The sequence below is a fragment of the Triturus cristatus genome, chromosome 8 (genome assembly GCF_964204655.1).
Source record: "Triturus cristatus chromosome 8, aTriCri1.1, whole genome shotgun sequence".
Taxonomy (NCBI): domain Eukaryota; kingdom Metazoa; phylum Chordata; class Amphibia; order Caudata; family Salamandridae; genus Triturus; species Triturus cristatus.
Genome location: NC_140591.1, coordinates 405947631 through 405962144, shown reverse-complemented (window position 1 = coordinate 405962144; position 14514 = coordinate 405947631). Strand labels below are relative to the sequence as shown.

General features: G+C 46.4%; 1 protein-coding gene across 1 annotated transcript in view; it reads right to left on the bottom strand.

The window, feature by feature from the left end:
• Positions 1 to 13675: 13675 nt before the first annotated feature.
• Positions 13676 to 14514, bottom strand: part of INTS6 (integrator complex subunit 6) — a 487951-nt gene continuing 487112 nt past the window's right edge. The window contains exon 18 of the mRNA XM_085621797.1: positions 13676 to 14227. Within this exon, the coding sequence (XP_085477923.1) occupies positions 14134 to 14227 (94 nt within the window). The 3' untranslated portion in view covers positions 13676 to 14133. The remainder of the gene's footprint in view (positions 14228 to 14514) is intronic.

Sequence of the window (14514 nt, the reverse complement as noted above, 5' to 3'; positions counted from 1 at the left end):
AAGTAACAGTCGTATGCAAAATAGGGCCCTGAAAAGGAGAGTAACTCTAGCCCAACAAAATGTGTCCGCAAAGCGGGAAGGCATGGGTGGTGCTGCAAGGAATTTGTAGGTAGATAGAGTCTCTACCAGATAATGCGATACCAAACGTAAGTAACTTGTTCATCTGATAAAGACTTCTAGCTGCAGATTCCTTACCTTTGAATTAGATACCCAAGTAATAATACCAACCTTGCAGTGGGTGCAGACCAATACCTCAAATTAGGAAGTCCAGTAAGAACGTACGGGCAAAATGCTCGTCCCTGCGTACCTGACTGTCCAGGAAGTAGTGTTTGGCAAACATGTAAAAGGTTGCCCAAGTTGCTGCCTGACAGAGATCCAGTAGTGGGACACCCCAAGCAAAGACCTTAGTCACAGCCTTTCTCCTGGTGGAATGGGCCCTTAATCCCTCAGGGGGCTGCTTCTTAGCCAGGGCATAACATATCTTAATGCAGTGAATGACCCCAGCGAGAGATGGTCCTTTTCTGCACTGTCCTTCCCTTCTTAGCTCCTACGTACCCCACAAAGAGTTGGTCATCCAACCAGAACTCTTTTGCGCGGTCAAGGTAGAACGACGATGCTCTTTTTGGGTCCAGACGGTGGAGACGCTCCTCTTCCTTAGAGGGATGCGGGGGAGCAAAGAAGGTGGGCAGCGTGATGGATTGAGCCAGATGGAATGGGGTGACAACTTTTTGCAAGCATGAAGCACGGAGTGAAGTACCACTTTGTCCGAAAAAGACATGTAGCGAGGCGTGCAAGGTAACACCTGCAAATCAACTTCCTGGCAGATGTAATTGCCACTAAAAAGGATGTAAGCAGCCGGAGGGGACAGTGGTGCAATGGCTCAAAGAGATCTCACATAAGATAAGTGAGGACCAAATTAAGGTCCAACTGTGGCATAACAAAGGGCGTGGGTGGAAACAAGTGAGCCAGCCCTTTTACAAACCTATGCACAATTTGAGACCAAGAGAGGGCTGGCATGGCAGCAGCAAATAAGCAGACAGAGCTGAAAGATAACCCTTAAGAGTTTCCAAAGCAGAGCCCTGTTGGACAAGGGTTAGAATGAATAAAAGAACAGTAGAAAGAGAAGCAGAAAGAGGGTCAATCGACCTTTCTGCACAGTATAATACAAATTTCTGCCAATGGCAGGCGTATACTGTCTTAGTGGAGGGACGCCTGCCCGCCAAAATACAGTTACATCCTTGTTGCGACAGAAGATCCTCCCCAAAGGGGCAGCCTGATCACAGGATCAATGCTCATCTTCAAAAGCTCTGGATACCAGACTCTCCTCGCCCAGTCCGGAGCCACAAGGATGACTTTTGGCCTGGTCGCTCCTGATCTTCAGAACCCTGGGCAGAAAGACATACAGCAGTCCTGAGCTCCACTCGCAACAAAAGGAGTCACAGAGCAATAGGTGCCTTGGAAACTCCAGCACACAGTATTGCTGACACTGCACGTTCCCTTCGGAGGCGAACAAATCTAACCAAGCTTCTACCCACTGCTGAAAGAGACCCTACACCACCTCCAACTGGAGACGCCATTCATTATCCGCTAGGCATCGACAGCTGAGTTTGTCCACCCTGGCGTTCAGAGCACCTGACAGGTGTTGAACCACCAGGGTTATGCCTTGCTGTTTTAGCCAAGTCCAGAGAGGCAATGACCCCACCCCGACCTGCTTGTTGCAGTACCACATGGCAGTGGTGTTGCTCGTGAACAACTGCACTAACTTCCCCTTGACAGAAGGAAGAAATGCTTTCAATGCTAATCGAATTGCTTGGAGCTCCAACAAACTGATGTGTCTCCTGTTCTCCACCTCTCCCATATGGCCACCCCTTCCCAGAAGTAACGCATTTGTCACAACTGAGATCTGATTGGGGAAGGGAGAGGGGTCTGCTGTTGACTGATCGCGGTTCATCAACCACTATTGCAGATTTTTCACAGTTCCTTCCAAGATCAGAAATACATCGATGAGCTTTCCCCGATGCTGTGCCCACTGGAACTTCAAGTCCCACTGCAGAGCCCGCATATGCCACCAGGCATTCTTTACCAACAGGAGGCCGAGGCCCAACAGCGTCAGTCAGTCTCACCGAAATCCATGATAGAAGCTTAAACATTGTAATCAGAACCTAAGTATCCTGGACTCGCTGCTCGGGAGGATAGACCCAAAACTGCACTGTGTCCAGAACAGCTCCGCTGAAAGGGAGTGTCTGAGGAGGAGTCAGGTGTGACTTTAGCATGTTTATAGAGAACCCCAGCGAATGCAGGACGTTCGCCATAGTCTGAAGGTGGGAGACGGAAGCCTGGGGCAAGGACGCCTTCAACAGCAAGTCATCAAGGTAGGGAAAGACTGACATCCCTAACCTGCGCAGATGAGCTGTGACCACCGCCATCCTCTTGGTGAACACCCGAGGGGCACTCGTAAGGCCAAAGGGGAGCACGGTACACTGAAAGTGCTTGCGGCCTACCTTGAACCGCAGGTAACACCCATGGCTCAGCAGGATGGGGATATGAAAATACGCATCCTGTAGGTCCAACGCTACCATCCATTCTTCTTGGTCTAGGGCAGACAAGACCTGAGCTAGAGTGAATCTTGAATTTCTCTTTCTTGAGGAAGAAATGGACAGTCTGAAGACCTAAAATGGGTTGCAACCATTTGTTCTTCAGAATCAGAAAGTAGCTGGAATAACAGCCACTGCCTACTTCAGAAACCAGGACCCTTTCTATAGCTCCCTTGGCCAAGAGAGCTGTAACTTCCTACTGGTGCAATTTTAAATGATCCTCAGTCAGCCACTCAGATTTGGCAGAATGGGTGGAGGAAAAGAAAGGAAAGGCAGAGAATAGCCCTCTTTGTTTGATGTTCTGGACCTCCAGTGAGGAAGATGATGGACTCTCCCACCATGGAGTGGTGTGGTCTTGCAGAGTCAGACTAGGAGTGTTTGGAGGCTGCGGCTGCCGAGGGCATGGTGGCCACCGACTTCTGGCTTCCATTCCTAGGCCGGAATGAACTGTGTCCACGTTCCCGCATGGCTTGGAAAGCCTGTGTAGGACAGTAGCTGTGATAGGGCTGACGCAGCTGCAAACGTCTTCCGTTGCCCCAAAGGTGCGAAAGATAGGCTGGCCACGAGGAGTAGAAAAGAGGCTCAAGGATCTGGCCATAGCTAGAGTGCATGAACCTCACTAGGACTGACTCTGCCTTTTCCCTAAAAAGAAGGGTTTCATCAAAGGGCATGTCCATTAAATTTGCCTGGACATCACCAGAGAAGCAATTGTCGTAAGCCAGGCGAGGTGCCTCAAGGCCACTGTCGTGGACATTGATCTGCCCAGCAAATCAGTTGTATCAAGGCCACACCTTATTGTGAATTTTGCTGCATCTCTCCCGTACTTAACTGCCTGAGATAGCACAGCCCTGGGCTTGTGGAAGCACTTGCGCAACAGTCTCCCAAAGGGAGTGGGAGAAACAGCCCAATAAGCATGTGTTATTTACCGACCGCAATGCCAGGCTGGAGGAAGAAAACATTTACTTAGCAAATGAATCCAGCCTCTTGGAGTCCATATCCGGAGGAGCGGAAGGGAACGCGCCCTGTGATGTAGAGGCCTGCACCACCAAACTTTCTGGGGTGGGGTGTTGGCTGAGGAACTTTGGGTCGCCCGGAGCTGGATGATGGCGGCGTGCAATTGTCCTATTCACAGGAGCCCCTGTGCTAGGCTTGGACCACGTGCCTAGAAAAGCATCAGTTAGTGCTTTATTACAGGGCAAAAGGGGTTCTGAGGTGGAAGCCCCAGGCAGAAGCACTTTAGTCAGGAGATTAGTCCTGACCTACACAGAGGGAAAATCCAGTCCAAGGACCTCGGCTTCCCTGTTGACCACCATGACATAAGATGCCCCCTCCTCTGTAGCAAAGTTGGCAGAGAGAGCAAGCCAGTATCCAGAGGAGTATCCAGTACACTGGCTTCCCCAAGTTCCCCATACCAGCCCAACTGCTCTACAGCGTCATCTTGGTGTTCCAAAATGTCCAAAGACCCCTCCCATTTCTCTCCCCAGCCGAACACCCTCAAAAGTGTTCAGTCGACAACATAGAACCCCTGGGTTCAATCGGCGTCGAGCGACATCATCTGGGATAAGGATGGGGCTGGTACCGTCGATGGGCACCGGCGGCACCAACTTAAGAGTCAGACGCCGTGGGAGGTCGCGGTGGCACGACCAGTGTCGGCCCAGATCTGTGATCGGATCTTTGAGGCCCCACTTGCGCCATGGCCCGAGCCGACTGCACCAAATCTGAAAGGGCCCCTTGTGACCCTGCAGGTCCCTAGGGCTCACCAGAGGAGTCAGCCTGCTCAAAAACCCAGCGCATGGCCTCGTAGAATTATTTGATTTGAGCAGGGATCTCTCCGGATCCTGGAAAAGGAGGGAGGCGCAAAGTCAAACCTGACTCCAGCTCCGCAAAACCGTGCCTAGAGAGTCAGTGCTCCTTACCTCCTACGTTGACGGATTACTTTTGAGGTGAAGATGAAGTCAGTTTGGACTTCTTCTTGTGCCTCATTCCAGAGTGTCCTGAAGACCTCGAGTGGGACGAAGAAGACTTAAGCCTCCTTTTTCTCGATTGGGCCCGGAACCTCTGCGGAGTCTCGCAAGGAGCTTCAAAGCCCGCTCCTGCAAGGTCTTCATAGCCGTAGCCAGACTGTCCGAGCATTAATCAGGATCGTGGTCGCGCTCTAGACACCAGAGGCAGACAAGGTGGGGGTCGGTAACAGACCTTGGGCGAGGATGCACGGCTTACATCCTATCTTCCTCGAAGACATCCTCGCACACAATGGAAAAAAAATTCTAAAATGACAAAAAGCAGTGAAAAGACTTGTCAAAAAGTGACAGAGGGGTAGCTCTTACCGGATTGGTGCTTAAATGGCGCAGAAAGAAAAGAACTGACGTCTGCGTGCCTATATAGGTACCACAACGTCATAACCGACGCTACTGACTTCACGCGGAACTGAATGAAGCCACCCAATGACGCACGCAAGGGCTACTGCTCAGCAAAAGTTTCCAGATCCGGCCTGACGTCTGGGAAATTTAAAGGTAAGGAATCTGCAGCTAGAAGTCTCTATCGGATATTGTTATTTCTATGCTATTCGCAATGTGGAATGCTCTTTTCTTCTAGTTGAGGATGTGATATGCTGGGTGTGTGGGGAGGCTGGAGGATGCTGGGTGGGCTGGTGTTGGGGAGCAGCCTTCTATACAATGTAATGGCTCTTAACACGCAGGAATCCTCAGTTTTGTAACTGACCTGGAATGTTCATGGCCTGGCCGGTTACGCTAAACATTATCATGTTTACCAATACCTCTGCAGATGTAAGATCCAAAGTGTACTCCTCCAGGAGACTCATCTTACGTCACAAACACTAGAATCTATGTGCAGACGTTGGACAGGGGTGTTGATGGGAACCATCTCATACAGTTGTGTGGATCTAGGTGGCTCCAGCGGTACCTCTAGAGGTCTTACACACTCAAATTGACCCGGAAGACCATTCCGATGTACTGGAAGGACTGCTTAATAGTCTCCCACTTTCATTAATATTGCTTTATGCCCCCAACACTAACCAGGTTGTCTTTCTGCAATCCATGACACCAACGCTGTTACAGAATACATTAGCTCCAAGTTATTGGGGTGGTGTACTTTAGGCTGCCCCCCGGACGTTAATAATGACTGCTCCCGCCCTCCAATGCCAGGATCGCAGTAGATATCTCTCGTACGACATTTGCAGAAATGGGCCACTGACATTCAGGTACAGGTCGCTTGGCGAGGTCTGCATCGGATGCTAGGGAATACTCTATTTAGGGCTACATGATTCAAATTCTACAACTTATCTGGTTTACTGCTCGCGGGACAACCTTGCTAGGGTGTCGCGGGTGGAATACCTTGGGCACACACTTTCAGATCACTGTCCTTTCCAACTGCCATTGAACTGGGGGAGAAGTAAGCATACAATCCCAGCATCCTTTAGCGAATCAGGTTAAAGTATCCCATTATCCCGACCAACCGCTGTGATCGTACCAAGCGGACAGGACTTTGGTTGCCTGCTGCAGCACTTCTCGGGATATTCGTAAACCCGGAAGGTGGAAGAGAGTTGACCGGACTCTCCAAAACGAGGCGTCAGCTACACAGCAGTCTGAAGTTTCCATAGATGTGGTATATTGAAGGACCCTTACATCGCGCTAAAACCAAAAGCGTATTGAATAACAGTGGGCTACTGCCTCCGTGTGAGTCTTCTCTCACAGGGCACCCGGCTGGGTACCTGTGAGTATTTTATCCTTTCACTTTGAGCACGGTGTCACTGTACACTTACATGCTAGACCTGTCCTGGACGTTAAGGTGTCCCTATATTAGACAGTCCTGACGAGACCCTTTAACTTGGAATAGGGTCGAAACGCCGTTGACGCGATAGGCAAATCACTAAATCAACACCTATAATAATTAAGTGTTGCTAATTTGAATTATTAATTGTTTGTGATTGCCTTTGTAAAGAGAAATGGAAACCTTGTTTGTATGTCGCATTTTATGTTATTTGTCTGTTTAGGTTTTCTTCATTGGGACACTAATTTGTAATTTGTAAATTTTTTTGTTAAATGTCAATTTGTATTGTGAATTCATGTCCACTTCCTGTGTAAATATTCTAGTAATATAAACGAAGAACATTCTTCACAAAAAAGACCTAACGTGTATGGCTTTGCCTTTTCTTCTGACATCTCTCGTAATCCCCTTTTCTTTTTTGATCTTTATTTTAGATTACATATCATATTGTTAAGTATTAATCCGCATGAGCTATTGTTTCCTTACAGCACATAATACCCAGGCTCCTTGTGGGTAGGGTTTCCTTGTTTCCCAATCAAATACAATCCCAACATGGCATTTATCCCTGGAGGCACTCCGCGGCATCCAGCTCTGCTTTACTCTCTCAGACATCACTTATTACTTTCAGGACAATGAGGGTTCCATACTTCAGGAGCCAGGGTTGAGTGGGAAGCGTTTAAGGTGGTGCTCCATGGTTACATGATTAAAGCAATTTACAGCACAAATGTAACCCTTCGCAGGGAGCTTGGTATCCTGGAGACTGACATACAATGGTTTAAACAATTATCCCCAGTTGTGGCTCCTCTGGTTCAGGTCAGGCTAACGCATAAAACGAGTCTCAAAAAGCTGGGAGCCCTCCAACACAGGGAATACTCGGCTAGATGGCACGCTGAGGGCGACAAGGCTGGTAGACGACTGGGGTGGCTGCTTCGTTCGGACTCACCTAGTAACCTAAGCACGGCTATAAGGGATGGAACGGGGCATGACATTAATATGCTGGAACTAATCAACACCACCTTTCCCTTATATTATGCTTACTCTTACAAAGCCCCACAAGGTGAGGATCCTGCCACAAAACAGTCTTTTTTGGGGGCGGTCGCTCCATCAGGCATTAGGCCCAGTCAGCAAGAGGAGTTTGAATCCATTACCGAAACAGAGATATGCAACGCCATTAAGCAGATGGCGCAGGGCAGACCCCTGGATCGGATGGTTGGCCCTTGGAATTCTACTCTTATAAAGAGCAACTGATCCCCCCACCTGCTCCAAATTTACACTGAGGCTTATGCTAAGGGAGAGGTGCCTCTGTCCCTCAAGGAAGAGGTGTTGGTGGTCTTGCCCAAAAAGGACAGGGACCTATTGCTTTTGGGGTTCTATTGACCTCTATCCCATCTGAATTCAGGCAAGTGTCCTAGCCAACAAACTGATGTCGGTAGTGCAAACGCTGGGGCATCATGACCTGAATTGGTTTGTACCCAGAAGAAACCCCTACCTAAATCTGCGTAGGCTTTTTATGTTAATGGACTGGGCACATGAGACAGGTGCACGCCCATAGGTTGCCTCCCTCTACATTGAGAAGACGTTTGACACCCTGGGATGCAGTTATCTGAAGTTGGTGCTTAATAAGTTTGGGAAGGGCCCAAGTTTCATTAAATGGATCTCATTACTATACAACGCTCCAGTGGTGCAGGTATAAACAGGAGCCACCATTTGACCCTTTTGCCATAGAACGAGGCACCCAACAGGGTTGCCCCCTATCCCCGATTATTTTTGCACTGGCTATGGAGCCACTCCCTTGCACGCTCAAACATACTACAAGTTGGGGAATAAAACAAATAACTACGGGCACATAATATCTATGTATGCAGACGATGCACTGGTATATTTACAGGAAGACGCAGCTATACTCCCGGAACTTATAGAATTGCTGGATCAGTTCAGCCTGTGTCTTCTCTGAAGGTAAGGGCAGTCCCGGTTGCGCCACTGCCATGGTCTTGCAACTCCTTTAAATATCTGGGAGTCGGATATATCACTCACCAAAAGACCTGTTGTATGGCAATTTGGGTAGGGCGGTGACCAACGCTAGGTCCTCTTTATCATTCTGGACTGCACTACCGCTTTCCCCTATGGGCCGCATAGCTAACTCATGGGGCTACCCAGATTGTTATATTGTTTTGCTGCTCTCCCCATTCTAATCCCCCCGAAAAAGTTTCAGGACTTAAGGGCATTTTTTAGTTGCCTTAATGTGGGGTAAATGTAGAAAACAAGTGTTTCTTACTAAATTATATGCTCCCCTGATGGAGGGACGCCTGGGTGCCCGGAATTATAAAGACTTCTTTTTTTTTTTTAAATGTATTTGAAAGTTTTTATATAGCGCTGGCTAGACCCGGAGGTATCGGAGCGCTTTACATGAGTATCAGACCAAAGTTGCAGGTTACATTGTTACAAAGGTTACGCAGTTATTAGAACATAGCTAAATACTTACATGTTAGGTCGAGATAAACAATAAGGACATAAGCGTAAGGGAAAAAGCAGGTAAAGGGAGGGATTAAGGGGAGAGGGGGTATAAGCAAGGTAAGTAGAGAGCGAATGAAGGAGGGAAAGGGGGGGTGAGAGACAGCAAGAAATAAGAGGGGGGTGGGTGATGGGGAGATACTGTACAATGCGGCCGCACAACTACAATGGCCAATGTGCTGGTAAGCCAGCCAAAATATGACAACGGGTGTACTGGGTGACCGGGACGTACCAGACTACGATGTTGGAATGGCTATTGGGCTCAGTGGGTACAATCCTGAAGAAGGTAGGGAATATACTTGTAGCCACAGCCTGTTCTTGCTGGACTACTTACTTGCTCAAGTAGCGGCCCTTTCCACCTTACGCCCCTGAGTTACCCCTATGGGTGATGCCTGGTTGTAAAATCCTAGGTACCATGCCAGAAGCAACCGCCTGGACCTTGCTTCTTGGGGCGGTCTTTTCTCTGACAAGATTCTTTGCACATTTGAGAGCCTGGTGGACCTCTATGGGATCGCGCTGGGCTCTTACTACTGTACACCTTGCTTATCCAACACTTACATATAGTCTGTGGTAAAACACATGATTAACGAGAAACATCCAGAATCCTCCATGTCATAATTTCACTTGGGACTGGCCGTCGCGCTATAACAAGGTTACATCAATCCATAGGCGGGTCCAGGGGTGTCCCTCTTATCACGCTCGATGCTTATTGAGAGGAGGCTCTCTATACCACGTTCACCAATAAGCAGTGGGTGCAATGTCTAGGGGTTCCGAAATGAATCTCCATGAATGCCAGGCTTAAATATACCCAGTTCAATTATCTTCATCATACATACCTTACGCCCCACAGCCTTGCACAGATGTACCAGAGCTCTCCAGACACCTGTCCACGCTACAACAATGCTGAAGCTAATTTCATCCATATGGTATGGTCCTGCCCACAAATGACATCTTATTGGATGGCGATAGTAGCAGTTCTATCTGGGGCTGTCAGAGATGTATTTATTTGAAAGGTTTGATATAGCGCAGGCTAGACCCGGAGGTATCAGAGCGCTTTACATGAGTATCAGAACAAAGTTGCAGGTTACATCGTAGGTTACACAGTTATTAGAACATAGCTAAATAGTTACATGTTAGGTCGAGATTAACAATAAGGACATAAGCGTAAGGGAAGGGATTAAGGGGAGAGGGGGTATAAGCAGGGGAAGTAGACAGCGAATGAAGGAGGGAAAGGGGGGAGTGTGAGACAGCAAGAAAGAAGAGGGTCTGCATTTCCTTTTGGGTATCACCTCCCGCATGGCAGCTCGCAAGGCCCTAAACAAGTTTCTGGACCTGGCGCTGGTGATAGCCAAACGCAGAATAGCCATGAGTTGGAAGTCAGTGGTATCACTTCCCATCCAGCTATGGCTTACCAACTTGCGTATTGGTATCATGGCTGAACTGGAGATATTGCATGGTGCCGGGATGGGACACTGTCAAACCCAACCTCCCGGATTGGAAGAAAGATCTGGCGGTGGCTGAGACTAATGGGTGCCTGCTCCTGAATGGGGAAAGGCATACATTGCACATGCAACAACTAGTTGGTGTGATGGACCGGCCCCCTCCCCCGCGCTTCCCCTCTGCCAACGGCAGCACTGGTCTTCCTAATGTTTTCAAAATTTTCAATTTCTTCCTCCACACAACACATAAATCACTGGCATAATACAGCACTCAGTTAAGGTCCCACAGTTATTTCTTCCACATGTTACATGTTCTGGGTGTTTCTTGTAATGTGAACAGCACAATGGCAACATTAGCTTCAGTCTTTTTTTATGTAGCTAGACAGCATGTGAGGTAATATACAAAGTATTAACACTGTATAGTGTGACAATCCTGCGATAGGTAAAAAGTAACAATTATGCAGATATTTATAATACTAAACTTACTGCCGAATGTTATGGTTGTCAAATCATCAAAGAATTATTCACAAAAAAGTTGCAGGAGATGATCAGCTTCCAGAGCCTGCCTCCTTGCCACTACAGTCCCTATCCTCCATAGGCATGAAACAGAAATCGGAGCTAAAAAAGTCCAAGTGGATGAACCTTTAGGGCCACGCAACAGTTTGCCATTAAAATTTGCTCTGCCCTTCTTTATCACATGGGTGTTTTCTCCTATTGACTCATTGGCTGACACCAGAGTCTGCTACTTGGGCGTTGTAATTTTTAGGTCGAGCCTGGGCAGGCATGCTGTATTATTGTATGGATTTGAACTTCCGCCCATATTTTTCATTGGATCGAGTTATTGTCCTTTGTAAATGCTGGCTTCCGATTCGTTAATAGGCTTGTTAGTACCACCTGGTCTTCATTTGTAACCTCCGATGAGGACTGGCCCTTTTACTTCTGTTACACTATTTTCTCTAATGAGTTTCTCCTACTGCAGGCACGACATGCTTTCCTGCAACATTCAGCGCCGCATGCGTACTTTCACTTTCCAAGCAGACAGGGACAATGGAGGCCGCTACTTTGAAATTAAATAGGTCTCGCATATACAAGCGTTTGAGCTATAGGCACTTTTATTTATGAGTTATCAAAACAGATAAATAAAAGGCATTGTCATTTACAATGCCAATAACAAACTGTCGCAAATGCGAGACCAATTGCATTGTAAGTGCTTGTTGGCTTTGAGATTGGTGCTAAAGGGCCAACACGAGCGGAGGAAGCGCAGTGCTCGGTCTCAACTTCACAGTAGGTGCTGGAGCCTGTTGGGCCTCGAAGCTGGCTAAAGGAATGAACCTGACCGCCCCTTGAGCAGTAACTCAAATAGGGGGTGCGGAGATATCCTGAAAAAGTTATTTCCCTAGTCACAAGGCCTCGCTCTTCATGGGGTCAGCCTTAGGTCTGAAAACTACAGTGTTCACTTCTTAGGTCCAGAGATCTTGCCAAACATCAAGAAAGAGGCTGGTGATGCAGAATGACATTGAATTCCTGAACACTCCAGAGAACAGGGCCACTTCCCTCAGGGAAAAAAAAGGCACAAAAGTCACATGCGTTACCATGTTCTAACCTCAGGTACCTCCTACAGTATTCATGGGGGTCTGAAGAAGACATCTTTGCAGAGGACCTGCTGCAAGGCTTGAAGCCTGAAGTCCTTAGAGGAGACAGTTGACATAGTTGCTGTCATAGTGGAGGAATCTGTCTGTGAGATACTGAGGGAGCACTCCAGACCACACTGATGCATGGAAAAGATGGCACTGGTTGGCACCAGGCATACTCTTGTAACCTTTCTAGACATGGGGCTAAAGAGGGCCAGCCTTATTGAACATGGAGCAGCACTAAGAGAAGTTATAACAATGTCAGGAAGTGTGTTTCTATGGTTAAGGAACGAATGAACTAACAATGAATAATAATTCTGAATTTCACACCTCCAATGGGTGGCTTAAAAAATGACAAAAATCTACATTACTTTTACCCATGTTACCAAGAGGACAAACAACTCACAGTAACATCAACCAGCATTCCAGCACTACAGCACTGCACAGATGCTCAGTTTCTGACGCACTAACAAGTCATAGCAACATCCAATTCTTTGCCACACTATCATGATGAGGATGAATGTACACCAATGACACGGACGCGGCACGCAGAGGTGTGATCGTCTTACCACTGAGCCAACACAGAACAACAGGTTTGGGCTCACAACACAAATGAACCATTTTGAATTTCATCTGACAAAATTAGCATTATGAGTATTTTACCAACTACACAGCGTAACAAATTAGCATGCTGTGGGTTGTCTAGGATCAAAAGGTGTCCCTGCTAGGCCTTACTAATTAAACAATGCACAAGCTGCCTCGGGAAGTACACGTACAGCAGTCCCCCGAAAAGAAGCTGCTACAGAGAAACTTGGTGGGATAGGCTTTTACCATCACCACCAGTAAAAAGAATTCCGGGACAAGTAAACTTCTCTGCAATATTAATGGCTAGCATAATAGAGCGCATAATCAGTACACCAGCTGGAAGTGAACACTGACATACAGGGCCGTTACAAAATCAGGTTAATGGAGCAGACTGCAACCATAGATCACTACTTGGAAATTCCAGGTAACTTACTTTGCTTGGAAGGATGTATGGAACTTGGATGGTAAAGTCATAGTAGATAATTCTTAGGGGACTATCAATCTGTGGTCAGACTGAGAAACTACATGGAATGAACGGTGGCTAGTTCATTACCCCAGTAGGCTGCCAGGCCAAAGGAGTTCAGGGGAACTGACCTATAGTAGAAACTGGAGGATGTGGTGGTAGAGTGGCTAGGACTCCAACGACTACAAGAAATCTGTTTAACTACTGGTCACAGCACACATGACTGCTGACAAATTGATTTTGGAAAACAGTCCACTTCCTCTGATACCTAGAGGCACTTGTTCACTAAACTTAACAGGTGCTTTGTGAAACCTACATTTGGTTGCATTTCAGCCTTTCACAGAGCAAGCTGAATGGTTCACATGAATTCATTTTTTGCCAGACTGAAACCTCAACAAATAAAGATGCCAATATCAACCGATTGTTATTACACATAGCACATATTTCATCACTTAGTTGACCGATGGAATAGGTATAACTCCTACAGAGGAAACAGGACACTTGTGGATTTCCTTGACTGAGGTTCAGTGGCACCTGAAAAGCAACGTCTGTTTTGTCCTATACACCATAAAACATTTAGTTGGCAGAATGAACATTTGCCAGATCGGCCAATTTCATATGAAAAGTAAACAAAATGGTCAATGAGTATGGATTGCTGCAGGAAAATATAAAATAGAGATTTTTATTGATGGAATAACAAAAGTGCCTCTGTTTAAATATTTTTTTCAAAATACATCTGTACAACTTACAACATTTTCAAAAATAACTATATACAAAACATTGCCATTGTGCTTTACTGTAAATCACTTTTTGGCAAAGTTCAACCTGAATATAGGTGAACATTAAAGGTCTGGTTAAGAAAATAGAACCTGAGGGAAACTGACAAACTCAGTCAATGACAAGAAACATCTTCTAAAACTTTCACTTAGTTGTTAAATAGCTTTATAGTTATACTTTTTACATTATCAAAAAGGAAGAATATTATTTATACCTCTTGCCATACTACATTTTCTATTTTTTTTCTTTCTTGGTAGAGATCTTAATTTTAGAGCAGCACAACAGTCCCTGTACAATGTGCACAACAATTACAGTAGTGGGCTAACGTGGTCCTTTCAGTGGCTCTTCTAGATGCTGTTAATGTGGTTCACCTGGTTGGGCTGCCGATGGATTTCTTCCAAAAACCCTTCCAACTGTTCTATAAGCACTCGTTTTTTAAATCTAAAAGAAAACAAAGTACGTTTAAAAGTTTCAGATAAGATACATATGCTAATGTTATAAGTGATTTTCTACAGAATGGACTTTTTCTAGACAATACCATATAAAAGGGAAACTAAACATTTGACATCAAACTGGTAGAAAATATTCATAATTTAATGGTTAGATGTTAGCATGAGTACTAGTTTTATCACACGCAAATCTACAGCTTCATTATTCAATTTCTGTGGCAAGAATATTTTCACTATTTTAAAATGCAGCAGAAAGATACATCTCCTTAACACCGTCAT